The 18,899-nt window shown below is 42.5% G+C and overlaps 1 protein-coding gene across 1 annotated transcript in view; it reads left to right on the top strand.

Annotated features, from left to right (window-relative positions):
• Positions 1 to 18,899, top strand: part of OBSCN (obscurin, cytoskeletal calmodulin and titin-interacting RhoGEF) — a 281,809-nt gene that overhangs the window by 180,042 nt on the left and 82,868 nt on the right. Inside the window, exons 74-86 of the mRNA XM_043541677.1 lie at positions 1,119 to 2,474; positions 3,545 to 3,823; positions 4,600 to 4,678; positions 6,588 to 6,712; positions 8,064 to 8,261; positions 9,116 to 9,148; positions 9,250 to 9,348; positions 9,815 to 10,033; positions 10,800 to 10,866; positions 12,432 to 12,461; positions 15,835 to 15,872; positions 16,819 to 16,950; positions 18,249 to 18,388. Coding sequence (XP_043397612.1) covers positions 1,119 to 2,474; positions 3,545 to 3,823; positions 4,600 to 4,678; positions 6,588 to 6,712; positions 8,064 to 8,261; positions 9,116 to 9,148; positions 9,250 to 9,348; positions 9,815 to 10,033; positions 10,800 to 10,866; positions 12,432 to 12,461; positions 15,835 to 15,872; positions 16,819 to 16,950; positions 18,249 to 18,388 — 2,795 coding nt within the window. The remainder of the gene's footprint in view (positions 1 to 1,118; positions 2,475 to 3,544; positions 3,824 to 4,599; positions 4,679 to 6,587; positions 6,713 to 8,063; positions 8,262 to 9,115; positions 9,149 to 9,249; positions 9,349 to 9,814; positions 10,034 to 10,799; positions 10,867 to 12,431; positions 12,462 to 15,834; positions 15,873 to 16,818; positions 16,951 to 18,248; positions 18,389 to 18,899) is intronic.

Below are 18,899 nucleotides of genomic sequence, written 5' to 3'. Positions count from 1 at the left end.
CTTAAAGAGAGAGAGCACAAGGCATGGTTCTCCTCTGGGACTGGCTGCTGCAACTCTGAGGCAGAGAGGCAGAGTTCTTACAAATTAAAAAATTCTTACATTGCAATTTAGACTTTCCCCATTCAGTGCCAGGGCACCTCTTAAAAAATGCTACACTTTCCTAATGGCATTAGTAAAGCTGAAAATAGATAATGTAGGTAAAAATAGTGTTTACAAAACCTTTTGTACTGAAAATATTTTTTCTGCGCCCTCAGACAAATGCATAAAGTAGAGCCAGGTGAAGAATGTATGACTTCCTCTCAAATTCTCCAATGAGAATCGGTGTGTTCTTACAATACATGTTTTCACTGTTCCTCTGCAGGTTGATCCAGGATGTAACATAAAACAAACATAAGGAAGTACTTTTTCCTCACAACACACACAGTCAACATGTGGAGCTCATTGCCAGGGGATGTTGTGAAGGCCAAAAATATAACTGGGTTCAAAAAAGAATTAGATAAGTTCATGGAGGATAGGTCCATCAATGGCTATTAGCCAGGTTGATCAGGCACACAGCCCCATGCTCTGGGTGTCCCTAAACCTCTGACTGCCAAAAGCTGGGAATGGACAACAGGGGATGTATCATTGATAAATTGCCCTGTTCTGGTCATTCTCTCTAAAGCATCTGGCACTGGCCACTGGTGGAAGACAGGATACTGGGCTAGATGGACCATTGATCTGATCCTGTATGGCCATTCTGATGTTATTAGCACCTCCTATGGTCTTCACTGCAGGTCCTGTGGGGCATTTTTTCCATGGAGTATGTTCAGCAGAAAGCTAGACAGCTTTCAGTTTCAGAAAGTGACTGCATATAAGAAGCTGAGTTAGACATTGGGGGATGCATAAACAAACAAAGGCAGGATTTGGCCCATCACTTTTATGCATGGGGGAGGGGGAGGAATTTGTTCAAGGACTGGCCATATTTTCTTTCTAACGTGTGTGATTTGTGCTTTATGCAGTGGTTAATTTTAATTCCAGTGATATTTTACTGCCTGGATTTGGAGCCTGATTTTCATGTGGTTTCTCTTGCCTTATTCACATGCTCCTTCTTACCGTCTTACTAACTGAATCCCAATTAGTTCCCACAGTGGCACTGCCAAAAGAGGCAGCCCAGGAAGCACGTGACATGATTCAACTTGAAGAAATGGTGGATGGACATCTCCAGCCCAGCCTGCCACCCGAAGCTGCTCAGGAGGGGGACCTTCACCTCCTGTGGGAGGCTATTGCCAAGAAGCGAAGAATGAGCAGGGAGCCAACCCTGGATTCCATCAGTGAAGTGCCAGAAGAGGATTATAAACTTCATAAGCTGAAGAAGGAAGAAGTGGAGTCTCATTATTATTCAGAAGAATACTCCACCTGTGATGAGCTGACTAAAACTGGAGAAGCAGACTTCTCTTTCACAAGCTCAGACGATGAGTCTAGGGCTGGGACGCCTTCACTAGTTAACTACCTTAAAAAGGCCGGGAAATCTACTGTTAGCATTGGTAGCAAGGTTCAGACGGTCTCCACCAGTAAATTCTGGAAACACTGGGAGCAGTCGGGCGTCGAGACTAGTGAATCTGCACTCCCTGCCAAGCCTGCTGAACCAGAAATCATGGAAGATTTAGATGATCCTTCCATGAACAAAGCAGCTGTGAAAATTCAGGCTGCTTTCAAAGGCTACAAAGTGAGGAAGGAGATCAAACAGCAGGAATGTCCCGTGTTTAGTGATACCCTCAAAGATTTTTGTGGTGAGCCAGGAGGCACTCTCCACCTTGAGTGTGTGGCTCTCAGCAAAACTGATATGAAGATCCGTTGGCTGAAAGACGATGAGGAACTTTCAGATGGGCGCCATTATCACATAGACAATTACAGTGATGGAACTTGCTCCTTGATTATCACTGGCCTGGACATGAAAGACACGGGAAAATATACCTGTGAGGCATCTAATAAGTTTGGCAAGGTTTCCCAGAGTGCTAAGGTGGTGGTTAGTACCCGGGCACCGGATGCTCTTCGTAAGCACAAGCAAGTGAAACGCCTCACTGACAGTGAAACGGAGAGCTCTTCTGGCAGCGAACTGGATGATGCGTTCCGTAAAGCAGGAAGGAGGCTTCACAAGCTCTTCAAGTCCAAGATCTCAACGGAAATGTCTGATGTGGAGGAGGAACTCTTTGTCAGCGCGGATGAAGGGGAGGTGGAGGTGGTAGATCACCAGACGTATCGCGAGGATGATCAGTACATCTACATCAAGTTTGAAATCTTGGCGGAAGCAAAAACAGCAGCTGGCCGGTTCAGAGAGATGTTTGCTGCGCTGGGTATCCCAGTCGAGATTGACATCCTGGACCAAGGCCTTAAAAAAATAGAGCTTCGCATAGGGAAAGCAGCACCTCCTGCTCCAGGGCAGATTCAACCCTTGGTGAAAAGACCTCCACCACCTTTACTGACTTCCGACACAGGTTAGCAAGGCCTGCTAGGTTCTTACTTAATAATCATATTTAGAGCTCACTTGGAAATTATTTTTCACCACAACAATTTTCTTTAAAGTTTGGGGGGTTGAAAACCTGAAAACAGAGATTTTTATCTTTTACTAAAATTTCCATTTCCAATCCTTTTTGCATTGTAAAAATGTTTTGAGGGAAAAAATTTTACTCACCCTAATAACAAAACACACAATCGCTTTCATACAATGCTTTGAAAGTATCAGTTAACTAAGCAGTTCTGAGAACAGCCCTTTGGGATAGGAAAGCATTCTCAGCCCCGTTTTACAGAGGGAGGGACTTGACCCAAGCCTTACTTTACGGTGGTGATGCTGCAGTGTCTGGAACAGCTCTTGGAGAATAAATTAGTCCTTTTTATAAGGCAAATTCTACTGAGTAGAGTTGGGAGAGGAAGGGGTGGAAAGTGGTTTTCCCATTCCTTGAAGATTTCAAGATTTTCAAAACATTTTCCAGTCCTGAACTGGGGCAAAAAGCCAAAATATTTGAAATTTTTTATGAACTGGAAATCGGGGGAAAAAATCCTTTTGGTTCAATCTAAATATTTCCTTTCAATGATTTTGGAATGTTTTGTTTTGATAATTTCAAAACATTTTGTTTCGATTTTGACCATTTTCAATTTTTGTTTACTAGAATTAACTGACATTTTGAAACAAAACGCCATTTAGAATTGAAAAACTGGAATTTTTCTTTTTGAAAATGTTGAAACTAAACCATTCAAATCAATTCAAACATTCTCCAAGTCATAAAACATGTCAAAACTGACCCTTTCACACAAAAAGTTTTGGTTTTGAGGAAGTGGCATTTGCTGATGAAAAAACATTTCACTGGAAAATACCCAACCTAGGCTACTCCTTCACTGTTTATATTATGGAGGAAGGGCACCTCTCTATTATTTTAAAACTTGCCAATCAGCATCACTGCAAGTCCCTTCCTCTGACACACCGCACAGCAGCATTCTTGAAGTGCATCTTTACCAATTAACACAGCTGGTTGTTTTCTTTTCTCTCTTCCAACTTTACCATATTCAGCTCCCATGTTCATAACTGAGCTTCAAAACCAAGAGGTGCAGGACGGCTACCCAGTCAGCTTTGACTGTGTTGTTATTGGCAAACCTTTACCCACGGTGCGCTGGTTCAAGGATGGGAAAGTTATCGAAGAAGATGACCATTATATGATCAACGAGGACCAGGAAGGGTGCCACCAACTGATCATCACCGCCGTGGTCCCTACTGACATGGGTGTCTACCGCTGCCTTGCTGAAAACAACATGGGAGTTTCTTCAAGCAAGGCGGAGCTGCGAGTGGACTGTGAGTCTTGAGGAATGATTGAAAAGACTGAATATTATGAAACAAAATGTTTTATAATATTAATGGGGCGTGTGAGTGGTATTTGAATAAGATGCATATTTGCACATTTGTTATAATATTATGCATAATATTAGTAGGGGAGTGTGAATGGGTGTTGAATAAAGATGCAATTTATTCTGGCTGATCTGAATAAGTGAATCTCATTGGCAGGAAAATAATTTGTTAATTAAAATGTAGATGATGTAGCCGTAAGCTTAATGATTTTGTGGGGTGTATTTTCTCCCGTTATCATGACCTATGTTTGAGGGTGATGCAGCTTTTGGCAACGTTGTCACCAGTGTAACTGGATTAGTTAGTTGCTGAGCACAGCACATTCATTCCCAATGGTCGGAGAAATCTCACATGAGAAATGCATCATAGGGCCATACCCAGTGCATTGTGATCTGAGATTGAGTTCCCAGCTCCCTCTCTCTCCACGAAGGCTGTAAGCATTACGGAGACAGCACACTCACTCCTGGGGAAAAACGTGTGTGGCTTCTCTCTTGCAATGCCCTCTGGCTGGCTCTTGCAGTAGCATTGGTGGGGCTCATCTAGCTGTCCTTTGTCTGGAGGGGGCATCAGGTCAAATGGGTGGAGATGAATGAGTATTAAGAAGGGGAATCACGGAGGCTGCTGCTCCCAATAATGAAATTTCAGAACCTGCAACCTGTAACTGTTACGAACAGCAGTGGTTACAAAGTGTGGATCATGGAGAATGTCCATTTTTCCTTTATCAGTGACCAGTACTGATTACGATACAGCAGCAGACGCGACAGAGACATCTTCATATTACAGTGCCAAAGGATATCTCTCAAGGTAAAATATGAATGACAGAGCCGCGGTGACTGGAAAACATGGCACAGTGCTCATTTTTATTCATGAGTGTTTGGATTTAGATGGGTTCAGTGGGAATCAGACAACCACGATCATTACAGTGGTAAAGCAAAGGCTGTGTAATCTGTGAATGTAATTTCATGTCAGTGCTACCTGCTTATAGTGGGCTTGGTTACAGTGAAATATCAGCCCTGTTGTGTCTGCTTTGTGCTGCTCCCTCAGTGCAAAACAGCCAGCAGCCTGGCTGCTTCAGCCCCATGGGAATTCCTTCCTGGTGTAATGAACTCCTCAGTCTGGGATTGGGAGTGGCCAGGAAAAGAAAGTGAAGGTGAAACTGCTGCACTGCCTTCAGGAATGACCATTAGGGGTCATTGGCAGCTGGGTGCTCATGGCTTCTCTAAATTATACCAGGGACCGAGATGGCTCTGACTGTTCCTGAGATCCAATCCAGAATCACCTTTAGACCTTAGAGTCCTCTTTGTCCCCAACCTCTCAGCAGTGCCGGGTGTATCACTGAGATTTTAGCCAATTGTTTTCGATGGGATTTAACGCATGTCTGATTTTACTTTTCAGCCACATGTAGAATGGCTGGAATCCTGGCGTTCTGTTCCCTGTTTTGGCACTGATCTGCTGTGTGACCTCAGGCAGTTTCCTTAACTTCTGTGCCATAGGTTCCTCATCTATGAAGTGGGGATAACGCTGCTTTCCCATCTTTGTAAAACACTTTGAGATGTACAGATAAAAAGCTTGTATTGTGAAATGGGGCTGTTAACACTGCCTGTTTTTCAGGTTGCCCACCAATTCCCATTATAAGACCCTGTTTTCAGCTGCTTATGACTTTACCAAACTTTTATCGTTTGGGCTAAAATTTTTGATTCCCAAATGTCTGCTCAGCCTGATTCTTCCCCTCCCCCCGCACCAAATTGCAGCCAAAATGGTTCTGTCATTTCTGAGAATGGGGCTTGGGGGGTGTTGTTCTGACGATGTTAAAAAAAATTCTGACTACCTTTGGTTTTAAAAGCTCTAGTGTTCCCATGATTCGAAGCAGGAACTTGAAATTTGGCAGAGGGTGGGGTGTTTCCCTTTTGTCAGGGATGTGTCTTTTGCAGTCCTCATGAAAATCTACCCAAATTTGACCAATGCATAAGCCTTTGAAAAATCCCAGTTCACACAGGCTCAAGAGAGACTCCTTAGAATTTACCAGCTAAAGTCAATAAAGATTCCATCCATACTTGGGCCCTGGGCTGCTGTGGGTCATGTTGGGTCTGGGCAGCTGAATTGAAAACCGCAAGACTGTCTCTCCCATGTTCTAAATGACCTCCCTGATGGGCCCAGGTGGTGTGGAGGAGGAAGCTGCCTGATTTGAATGCAGTGAGGACAAGAGTTGGACTTGTGGTGGGGAGAGTAGATTGGTACAAGGAGTGTAGAAGGAGGGAGGGGACTGTAAGTTGGGGTGGGGGAGACTGGGAGTGGCTGGGGAAGGAGACTGGGATAAGGAGCCAAAGGGCTGACCCTGAGATTAGCTGAAGAGCCTGGAGAGGAAGATTAGGACTGGGAGCCAGTGGGGTGGAGAAAGGGGGAGGCATCTGGAGGCAGGGTGGAAGAGAGAAACAGATTGGATGAGGAGTCAGGAGGGAGATAACGTAGACTGACTGTACAAGGAGACTGGGACTAGGATGAGAAGCTTGAGGAGAATGTGGCTGGGAGGGCGGGCCCTCGGTGGAAAAGAGAAAAGACTGGGACAGGGGCAGATTGGAGGAGATTGGGCAGAAAGGATCATGCCTGGGGGGAGTCGAAGAAGAGTCTGTGCCTACTAGAGTGCATTCCTCTGAAGAGCCTAAAATGGAATATGCCAATTCCTCCTTTCTTTCCGACTCTAATCTATACCTAGCCGAGAACAAGAGGGAGTAGAATCCACCACAGAAGAGGAGCAGCTGCCTCAAATCCTAGATGAGCTTCATGATGTTCACGTGGCCCCTGGAGCATCTTTGGCTAAATTTCACCTGAAGGTCAAAGGTAAGGGGACCTATGACATTTACAACAGTCCCATCTTGATATCTGTGAACGTGTGTGGACAAGGTTTTCTCATATGCTTTTGCATGCAATTGTGCTCGTAATTTGTGCACTCAAATAGCACATTTGAAATAGCAGTCACAAGTGTGTGTATGAGTAGATGACCAGCACCTAACTGGGCAATAGTTCATGCAAAGTAAGTATTCAGTTGTGTGGTCATATCCTCAGTGATTAATTGCATGCACACATTTCTGGAAATCTGGTCCTATAACTCTTTTTTTTTAGGTTTTCGGTCATGAAGATCAACTAGTCTCTAAATGCATTAATTGCTGTGTTGCCAGGAATGAAAAGTACAGTGTGGGCATGCTAGTTTTTAAAAATAATGCTTACAAATATGAACCATTGCCTTTCATTAGTGTTTCAGAGTAGATGTACTATGTAATGATTAGTTCAAGTGATAGTAGCTAAGACCCAAATTGTCTGCTACTTGGGATAAGCCTATATAGGGGACAGAAAGCTTTGCTAAATCATGGTGTTTTCTTCTTGATCTTTCCATCAGTGTGTGTGTGTGGGGGGGGGGTTTATCCCCTCCCCCCAAAAAAGCATAAAGGTGGTTTGTCCCCTCAGAATCAGCAGATTTCCCCAAAAGCCACACAAAGGCCCAGTGCCTCCGCCCCGGCTCTGGGATATCTTGTTGTCCCATCTCCTGTCCCTTATCTGTAGAAGACCTACACAGTAGATGTGTACCCAACCCACTTCTGTGACCTAGACCCTCCCTCCACTGGCCCACCCATTCCACCTGTGTGTATCCCTGACCTCACAGTGAAACGTCTACAACATCTGGGTGAATAAAGGAGAAAAACTACAGAGATGTCACTGCCCCCGTCTGTGGTTTCCTGGAGCACTTTTACTGGGTTGGTCTGCTCCTGCCCATGGAAAGAGTGGGGACTGTTTTGGCTTAAATGGCCATGAGACCAATCTCGAAGTCCCCATGCAGGCAAAGTGTGACTTCGGTCTGAATTTTGCCTGAGTAAGGATTTTAGGATTTGGCCTTGTATTTGTAGAAAATCAGATCCAAATGTCAATGTTCTAACTCTGGAAGGCACTCAGATACCAAGGTGATGGGGCAGAATTAGAACCTGAAAAGTACATAATAGAATTTTAATTCTTAAATAGCACAAATATCAGAATCAAACTACTCTCTGTATGTGGGTTAGTTTCCAAGTGGACACTGTAGAACCTTGAACAAACAGCATTGGTAAGAATGGACCTTTCTTTGATTACACTGAAGTGTATGATTGGTTTGAGAGGCTCCAAAATAGTGAGTCACCCCTTCTTACATTGCTTCTTGTAGGGTACCCAGAACCTCGTCTTTACTGGTTCAAAGATGGGCAACCATTACAGGCCTCAGACCGAATCCTGAAGACTGAGAAGAAGCAATTTCATGCACTCGAAATCCTCAATGTCATTAAGGAGGATGCTGGTCAATACTCAGTATTTATTACCAACTCTGCAGGTTCTGCATATTCATCGGCCAGTTTGGTAGTCAAAGGTAAGTTATTGGTGCTTTCTGCCAGTGGCTATCTCTGGTTTAAATATTCACTTTTCCTGATAAAGCCTATAGACAGCAAGATATTCTGGAAAATAAAATGGGCCATAAACCGAGGATAGAGGGATGGTTTTGTGTTTAAAGCACTGGACTGAGAATCAGGCAACCTGTGTTCTATTCCTGACTAATCTTCCATGGATCTTCACTGTGTTCTTAAGGGAAGTCATATCACCTTTCTGTTTACCTGATTCTGATCTTACTTGCACATGCATTCTAACTCCATTGTCCTTAATGCCTTCACTGGGGAATTGTACTTAAAAACTAAGGGTGTGATATGGTCCATATCTGAGGCCATAACTGTAGAATACTGCAGTACTTTTAATAAGGGTTGAGTTTATCTCAATTGTAGAAGCAGATAGGTATAGAGCCAGTGTGATGTTTTGATGATGATGATGATGTTTGATTAATTAATTTCTTTATTTATTAATAAATATCAGTACTCATGGAGTTAGTAATTTATGGCCGAATGTTTTTGTGGTGTAATTTATCAAAATGATCTTTGTTCAAATGTATGATATATTAATAGAAGATTAAAACAGATTTCAGTCACTCTTATGCAGAGTTACTGTACATGTACATGTCACTTATATTATAAAATGGCTTTTAGATATATTCTACTAAAGAGATGAATAACAATTTTTAATAAAAATGTAATTTGTGTGTAGTCCATATTGTGTTGAGTAAGTCATTGATATCACCTGACCACATTCTTGAGTGCACAATTCACAGAAAGGAGACATTTGTCCTTTCTATAGATGTAGTTTCATAGTGGGATGATTTGTCTTTCTGTGTTATAGGTCCTGGTGAGAAGGAAGAACTGCCAGAAACAGGTGAGAGGAGCAGCACAATCGGTGATAATAGAACTACGAGTAACTTCTCAATAGTCTTAGCCTCACTTGTACCACTTCACCATGAACTTTTTAATTTTCAGATGCTCAAGAACAGCTGGTGCCACCCAGGTTCCTGGAGAGATTTACCAATAAAAGTGTCAGGAAAGGTGCAAGTATCACCTTCTCTGTGAAGGTTGAAGGTAAACGGAGCTTAAACACAACTTTCTTTCTGTGTTACTTAATTTGCAGAGCTGCCCAATGTATCCTATCTTCTCACTGAGCCAAATCTTGAAGTCCTTATCTACTGTAGGAGTCAGAAGATTTGGGTTCTGTTCCCATCTTTGTAACAGACTTTTGGATGCTCCTAACCAAGACGTGTAACTCTTGTTGCATCAATTTTCCTATGTATAAAATGGGGATAATAGCACATTCTTATCTCACAGGGGTGTTGTGAGGGCTAATCTTTCATTTTTGTAAAGTGCTTTGAAGTTCTTAGATGGAAGATGCTCTAGAAGTGCAAGTATTCATTTATGATTTATTACTGTTATTGGAAATGGATCAGCAAACATGTTGAAAGTAGGATTCACTCACAACATAGTACACAGGGTTTTAAGAAGGGAGGAACACCAGTGGGACAATTAAAGAGGTTATTGCTCTTTTCTTTAGGACATCCAGCACCCACAATTACCTGGTTGAAAGAAGAATCTCATGAAGATGTTCTGTGGATCAAACCAGAGACTCCTGGTTACAAGCTCGCCAGTTCCAACATGCATTACAGTCTAATCCTGCTGGATGTTGGAAAGGAATATAGTGGAACCTACACTTGCATTGCTACTAACAAGGCTGGACAATCCATCTGCACTGCCTCCCTAGAAGTTCTGGATGGTAAATTTTTGCAATATTACAAACACTTTCCCTATAGTATTAAACATAATATAGTGTAGATGAATGGTATCTCATCATTATAATATGTCTGTAATTGCTGAATGAAGAGCAAATGTGAAAATACGATGAATTTCAACAAACTACAACTCAAGTACATACATTTCACAGAGATTCCGGTATATCTCTATTACTTTTCTTTGATAGAAAATGATTATATGCCCCTAATATAAGAATAACGTCTACAGTCTAGGGCTTTGGGCCATGTGTCAAATTAAAAGTGTGGTAAGGTTTTGCATAAACAAAACAAGAGACTAAAGAATAATCAAGAGGGGAAAAAAAGGAAGAAAACAGGCCCCAAACATCACCTTTTTTAGGAACACTGGATTCTTCACTCTGCTAAGGCTGTTTTGCATCACATCTCTGCCTTAAAGCACCTGAGGCAGGCGAGTGGAGAATTCCTGCGGCGCAGAGAAATTCTCCACCATCTCTTGTGTCAGTCTCCTCTCCCCCACTCCCTGGTGTGAGAGGAGGGGAGGGAAGGGACATGTTAAGGGCATTCTGGGGGTGGGGCATGGCCAAGGCAGGGAGGGGCCTGGAAGAGCTCTGCTCCACCAAACCTTATTCTGCCTTGATGTAATTTAGACCTGCAGGCCCCATCTCCACTGTACCAGGGCAGGGCTTGGCAGGGTGAGGAATCTGCCCCTCAGTGTTTAGCGAATACCTTCTTTTGGCAAAGACCCTCTGATTATAGACTCTGATCTTGCAGTGAAAGAGGCTGAAGTTCTGACCCGCGAGCGCATGATGGTGACAGATGTTATAATGACCACGCTGGGGTAAGCAAGGGCAGAGTATATTAAGCCAGAAGAGTGTGTACAAGAGTCCTCTAGATTTCACTGAGATGGATTTACAGAATGTATTGCACTTCAGTCCCACATTTCCGATCGGATGGGAGACTGACTGAGCTCTCCAAAGATCTGGAAGTGTGTGAGTCATGGGGCTGGCTTGTTTGGGAAGGTCCCCCAGTATTCAACTAAAAGGTTTTGGCCCCAGCCTGAAGTCTTAACTAGAGGGAATCTTCTGTTTGATTACAAGTGTTTAAAATCCTGACTCTAGCTCCAGAAAGCTAAATGCAAGAGGTTATTGAAAGCTCACTACTTCCAGGGACAAAATGATGCAGAGAGCTAGTGGCCTGCCTTTCACTGCAGGAAACCACTCTCCAATCCAGTCAGATTTCCTTTCCCTCCTTTTCTGATTAGGCAGATCGTCCAGTTCTCCACCAGAGCTAAAGCCTGTATCACCGCCAAAGCTTCTACAGTTAAATTCTCCTAATTCTTCACTGCCACGCGCACCCATGGAACTGTGTGTAATCACACCTGTGCAGATTTAGTGTAAAATGCCTCTTCTGGTGTAAATGAGTGATGAATTCTGATTTGATGGTGTTTTACACTCACTTTGCACTCATTTGCAGTGGTATAAGTGGCTGTACAAGAAGCAAGGCAGTGGAGAATCAGACCCAGTATTCTGAACTAACACCTGGTGTCTCTATTTTATATTTAATTTTAATTTTGTAATAGAGGGGTAGCTGTGTTAGTCTGTATCCACAAAAACAACGCAGCGGACTCCTCGTTAATTTTGTAATAGTTTTCTTCGGAATAATGTGACTTTAGCTCCATTTCACATCTGAATATTGAGCTGTACATAAGGTTAAGAATAAAGGATTTTTTAAAAAAATTCTTAGACTTAGTTTAGTTCATAATCCATCCAATTCATATAGATCCCCATTCTGCAACTGCTTCCAAGACATGTTGTTAATGGGGTTTCTCACGTGGGACAGGTACAGAATTAGACCTGTAAACAGAGTGGCCAAGAGCGTAACAAAGGTTTTCTCGTGAGATAGTTCAGCAGAGCCAAAGTATGCTGAATAGGTGTGTTTTAAAGGGTAGCACTTTGCTTGCATAATGCATGAAGGTTTTTTTCAAGAGAGTCAGGAGATCTAGATTCTATTCCTAGTCCTGACATGGAATTTCTGCCTAGGCTTGGAAAACTCTCTTATGTCAAACTTTAGGAACTAAAACAGGCATCTAAACGAAAGTGTTCTGATTTTCAGAGTCAATGGTAGTTCTAGTTGCTTAGCACCTCTGAAAAACAGGTCACTTTCACTTAGAAGCCTAATTATAGACTTGGGCACCTAATTTGGGGTACTAAAGTTTGATAATGTTGGCTGTACCCGCTCTGTGCCTCAACTTTGCCATGTGTAAAATGGGGCTAATACTTTAGTTAAATACCTTAGAGGCATGTGGTAATTTCTGAAGGTTTATTAGATGCTTTGAGATCCTCCAATAAAAGAGAATATGTAAGTGAGTGTATTAATAGTAACAAGTTTCTTCTTGATTGGCAGGTATGAAGACAAGGACAGAAAAGGACATGGGTAAAGTTGTATGAAAACTCTTGTTCTCATACAGTGTGCCTCATTCACCTCCAAAGCAGGCAAAATTCACATACTCAAATTCTGAATTTCAGTTGCATAGAATTAAACATAGTAACAGCTTGAGGAAAAAAATGGATGACAGGGATCATAGAATCATAGACTTTAAGGTCAGAAGGGACCATTATGATTGTCTAGTCCGACCTCCTGCACAACGCAGGCCACAGAGTCGCACCCACGCACTCCTGTAACAAACCCCTAGCCTATGTCTGAGCTACCGAAGTCTTCAAATCGTGGTTTAAAGACTTCAAGGTGCAGAGAATCCTCAAGCAAGTGACCCGTGCCCTAGGCTGCAGAGGAAGGCAAAAACCCCCTAGGGCCTCTGCCAATCTGCCTTGGAGGAAAATTCCTTCTCGACCCCAAATATGGCAATCAGCTAAACCCTGAGCATGTGGGCAAGACTCGCCAGCCAGACACCCAGGAAAGAATTCTCTGTAGTAACTCAGATCCCACCCCATCTAACATCCCATCACAGGCCATTGGGCATATTTACGCTAATAGTAAAAGATCAATTAATTGCCAAAATTAGGCTATCCCATCACACCATCCCCTCCATAAACTTATCAAGCTTAGTCTTGAAGCCAGATATGTCTTTTGCCCCCACTGCTCCCCTTGGAAGCTGTTCCAGAACTTCACTCCTCTGATGGTTAGAAACCTTCATCTAATTTCAAGTCTAAACTTCCTAATGGCCAGTTTATATTCATTTGTTCTTGTGTCCACATTGGTACTGAGCTTAAATAATTCCTCTCCCTCCCTGGTATTTATTCCTCTGATATATTTATAGAGAGCAATCCTATCTCCCCTCAGCCTTCTTTTGGTTAGGCTAAACAAGCCAAGCTCTTTGGGTCTCCTTTCATAAGACAGGTTTTCAATTCCTCGGATCATCCTAGTAGGCCTTCTCTGTACCTGTTCCAGTTTGAATTCATCCTTCTTAAACATGGGAGACCAGAACTGCACACAGTTTTCCAGATGAGGTCTCACCAGTGCCTTGTATAACAGTACTAACACCTCCTTATCTCTACTGGAAATACCTCGCCTGATGCCTCCCAAGACCGCATTAGCTTTTTTCACTGCGATATCACATTGGCGGCTCATAGTCATCCTGTGATCAACCAATATTCTGAGGTCCTTCTTCTCCTCTGTTACTTTCAACTGATGCGTCCCCAGCGTATAACAAAAATTCTTGTTGTTAATCCCTAAATGCCTGGCCTTGCACTTTTCACTATTAAATTTCATCCTATTACTATTACTCCAGTTTACAAGGTCATCCAGATCTTCCTGTATGATATCCTGGTCCTGCTCTGTATTGGCAATACCTCCCAGCTTTGTGTCATCCACAGACTTTATTAGCACATTCCCACTTTTTGTGCCAAGGTCAGTAATAAAAAGATTAAATAAGATTGGTCCCCAAACTGATCCCGGAGGAACTCCACTAGTAACCTCCCTCCAGCCTGACAGTTCACCATTCAGTATGACCTGTTGTAGTCTCCCCTTTAACCAGTTCCTTATCCACCTTTCAATTTTCATATTGATCCCCATCTTTTCCAATTTAGCTAATAATTCCCCATGTGGAACCATATCTAATGTCTTACTGAAATCGAGGTAAATTAGATCCACTGCATTTCCTTTGTCTAAAAAATCTGTTACCTTGTCAAAGAAGGAGATCAGGTTGGTTTGGCACGATCTACCTTTTGTAAAACCATGTTGTATTTTGTCCCAATTACCACTGACCTCGATATCCTTAACGACTTTCTCATTCAAAATTTTTTCCAAGACCTCGCATACTGCAGATGTCAAACTAGCAGGCCTGTAGTTACCCAGATCACGTTTTTTCCCTTTCTTAAAAATAGGAATTATGTTAACAATTCTCCAGTCATACGGTACAACCCCTGAGTTTACATGGATGACCACTAAACCGCTTCTTTACAAATTTAACTGAAACGTAATTCTCCAACTCTGCCATCTTGATCTTACATACTAGATAGGAGAAAAATAAATAATGGTAACTAGTCATTACATTTTAAAAGGTTTACAGCTGGAATTTTTATTTAAAAGTCCTGTCTGGTACATTGGCAATAAAATTTGGTGGCTTTCAACTTAAAAATCATTCAATCAAAGGGACAATGTCAATATCTCTTGCTTGTCAAGACTATGTCCCTGAAATGCTCTGTAACTATATTTATTTCCTAGTTTTGCTTCTCCTAGTGTAAGAAGGCTCCAGCATTGCTTCCTTAAGAAAATGAAGATGTGTAAAGAGTCTTAGAAAGAACCCAGGATCTGCACACCACACAACTTGGCATGATTTGACACAAATGGAAATCTCTGTCTCAGAAAGAACTGACGCTGGAAAGCAGGGGTGTTGCATGTCAGAACAGAAGTGCATTAGCAGAGCTGTGCTGTGGGAAAACCTTGCACAGTGTCTTTCCATGCGATACTTGACTCAGCCTAGAGCTGTTGGTTGTTCACTCTCATGAACACCAACTTCATTCACAATTTAAAATGTAGGATTTGTTTTTTTCCTGGGCTGAGTGAATTTTGTGCTGGTGAAAGGTGTCAGACTAGCAGCCCTGCATAGTGTGAAAACTTTTTTTTACTCACAGAATAATTACAGCACTGGCAGTGGTAGTTTACCCCCAAACTGTCCCACCAATATACTTCAATCCTGATCTGCAGCGACCTTCTCTGTGGGCAGGTCCACAGACAGTCTGCATATCCCTCAGTCCTTGGTTTCTCTATTATAACTAAAAACCAGGGCAATAGTTGGCGATCGGGACATAAATTCACTGAGAGCTGGAACTGAGACTAGACTCTCATTTGACATAAGTCACTATTCAATCCTCTCATCGTAACACTTTCACTCACTAATAACCTGGGCTATATTTCAACCAGTGTCCTAGAGATGAATGGTTCCATGTTCCATTACCTATACCCCGGGCAATGTGGTCCTCTAAAACTCCATGTTAAAATAAGCCATCTGTCTTGGATGGTTAGACACAACAAATCCTGTATCTTGGCAAGGGCTTAGACTAGGTGACCCTTGTGGTCCCTTCTAACCTTATGATTCTATTATTCTAAACCTCATGCAAGAGGAATAACCATACCTATGCCACTCCGTTGGCTTGAGTGTGGCACTATTGTGGTTTCCATGTTCAGAGTTTATCTGTTCTAAAGTTCACATCTGGGTCCTAAATCCAGATATGCTCAAAGACCATGTGAAGAGTGAGAGGGCATCTGGTTCTGACTCATCCCTGATGTAAATAGCCCCCATGATCACACTTGTCATTTTGGCCTTTGACTCCCCCTTTCTCTTTTTCAGAATTGGTATCTCTATCCACCCTCCTGAACCGAGGAAAGGTAGGAGAAGCCCACACATCTATAGTTAAGGTTGCCAATGTGTTTCCATTGTAACCTTCTGTTTTCAATTCCTTAGAACTTTTTGAAATTCTGACCGATCAGGTTGAAATTTTTCAGGCCTGGTCTCAGGCCAAGGATGAATGATTTTGGGCGGGAAAATATACACACACACTTTTCTCATCACTAAATACTTTTGTCACCTTTTTTGGAACAATGGTTTGGTTTGGAAGGACATCAGGCTGTGCTCCAGGAAATCCTGGCCAGTCTAGCTGTGGACTCAAAAATGTACCCCAGGTTTGCTCATTGAGGGTACAATTTATTTCTATGCAGAAGACCACCATAAGGACTATTCAGCTATTGAATCCCACATAACTCTTCAAAATAGAGTCTAAATGGAACTTAACTGGTTTTTAGGCCTCATGCCGACTGTACAGGGGTGAATTTCAGCCTGAGGGAGGCACGACTCAATAGGAATGCACAGGTAAAGTTCATTCCCACAAGGGAGAAGAGTTAAGGTTTTACACCACACCGATCACCCTGGAATCTGAGCACTTGTTCTGTACAACCTTAACTCTGCCCCCTTCTGCATTATCAACTGGCCCTTAATTATATGATCAGGACAGTGTATCATTTGTTGCATAGGTTGGATGGTCCACAGGGGATAAAGCAACTGTTCAATATTTATTTTTTATCATTACTGCTCAATGAGTGGACTCCTGCCTCAATCACTACATGCTACCCATCCTATCCACTGAGAGGCTGTGTTCACTGTCGAGGTGGCTCTCCACTGTGTCTGGTGGGGAGTTAAACTCCAAATTGTTCTTGTCTGGACACCACAGCATCACTGACGTCAGTTTCAGAAGGACAAGTCAGTCATATCTGGTTCATTGGAGTGGACTTTCAGATGACATACTACAGACTTGATAGCATGTTCTCCCTTTTCTAGGAGAGCTTGTAGAAGGTGAGGCTGAAGGTGTGTCCAGAAGTCACATTTCATTAGCTGATGTTGGAACAGAAGAATTCCTCCAGAAACTCACCTCCCATATCACAGAAATGGTGTCTGCAAAAATAAGTCAGGGTAAGTGTAACCCACACACCTTCTGGGTGTGGTGTTCTGTCCCATCTAGTGGCACTGAGACCACGTAGAGAGAGAGAGATAAAATGAGTCTGCTCTACAGGCTTAGCTAACAGCCAGTTGGCGTTCAGCTCATGCAGTAGAGGCTCATGGACTAAGCTCCAGAGGCCCAAGGTTCAATCCCGCCCGCCACCGACCGGGGTCTGCTGGCGTTACATAAGCACTTGGCAAGTGTGAATACAAAGCAGAGCAGTCAATCTTCAGGTTTGGGTTGAGTTTTAAATCTCATCTATGAAACAATTGTTTTGCACATAATAACAACAATAATAATATAACACGAATAAGAGATTCATCAGGTAGAGATCAATTCCCTGACTTTTCTTTATGCTGTTTCTGGAACTTCTTTCCAGGAAAGTTAGTATCTAGAGTTGAAAAGGGACTTTTCCGTACAGGCACAAACTTTCAGTTTTGTTTTAGTGAAAATACAAATTGAATAAATTTTCACGTATTTTTCAGATGTTTTACCATGTTTGTGAATTACTAGGCTAAAGAGGATTAATCCAGTGGATTAAGCATGTGTCTGAGGGGACTAGAACTCCTGAGCACTAATCTCTGCTCTGCCATTACTTGCCATGTAGCCTTGGGCACATCATTTATCCTCTCTTAATCATAGTTTCTTCACCTGTAAAATGGGGTTAATGATATTTGTGTATCTACTTCACCAGAGTGTTGTGAGGGTTAATCAGGTAGCGCTGTGAATAATATAAACCCCATGTAAGTACTAACTACTGATTATTATTACCAAAGCTATGTCGGCCGAAATTTCATTGACACAAAAACTGCTCCACACCACTCTGGCAATATAAATAGGCCTCAGAATGGCAGTAGGTTATATTTACGTGCATTTTCAGGCCCCATATATATGACTAGGGAGATATAAAGTGGTCTCATGTAAATGAGAATTAGGTCCATATGAAAGTTAGAATCTTTCATAGTCCTGTTGCTCTTTCAGCAGTGTTTGAATTTACAGTGATGGTATGGGCCCACATCCTGCTATGTTATCTCTCTACAATCCGACTGAAGTAAATCATGTAGTCTCAGGGACTTCAAATGCCCAATATGCATATGCCGTCACAATTATTAACAGGAGCTTATGTACTGGATGATGCAAAAGGTCTGTCCTGGGGATATTTGATTTTGTGAAGACTTAAAAAAATCCTACGGATTTGAACCCTATTTGATTTTCACAAGAGAGCAGTCTCTCATCTGTGTACCTGTTTCCCCGCTGTTCTTCATTTCAGCCACACTTCGAGTGCCTGGAGCAGACAGTGATGATGAATCTAAGACGCCATCCCCATCTCCACGCCATGGCAGATCTCGACCTTCCTCGATTGTTCAGGAGTCTTCCTCTGAATCTGAGGATGGGGATTCTAGAGGGGAGGTACAGTGCACACACGAATAAACGTCACACAAGTGTCTACTAGGCCAAAGGATTAATCATTATGAGTAAACAAATCTAGGGTATTTTAAGGGTTTCCATCTTAAAAGGAGGTCAGTGGTTTAAGGTGAATGGTCTAATAAATGGAATACAGGACTAAGGGTATAAAGCCACGCTTTCGCACTCAGTGCATGGTCTCAAACAGGTTGCATAGGTCAATGTTTTCAATAGCTTCTGTTCATTTGGGGGTCTCAAATTTTTGTTACTCAACTTGAGACGCTCCGGGCTTGACTTTCAAGGTGCTGAGCACTCACAGCACCAAGTGATGTCAACGGGAGCTGCAGGAATTCAGCACTTCGGAAAATCAGGGCCTGGGTATCTCAAGTTGGGCCACTCAAGTTAGTGGACTTTTTTTTTTTTTTAATTCAGCCTTAATGTTTTTGAATTTCAGTTTTCCATCTGTAAAATGGAGGTAGTGATTCTCTTCTATCCCCCATGGATGGTGGGGATGAAG

Source organism: Chelonia mydas, chromosome 2, assembly GCF_015237465.2.
Source record: "Chelonia mydas isolate rCheMyd1 chromosome 2, rCheMyd1.pri.v2, whole genome shotgun sequence".
NCBI classification, from domain to species: domain Eukaryota; kingdom Metazoa; phylum Chordata; order Testudines; family Cheloniidae; genus Chelonia; species Chelonia mydas.
This window is presented reverse-complemented; position numbering and strand designations above follow the sequence as displayed.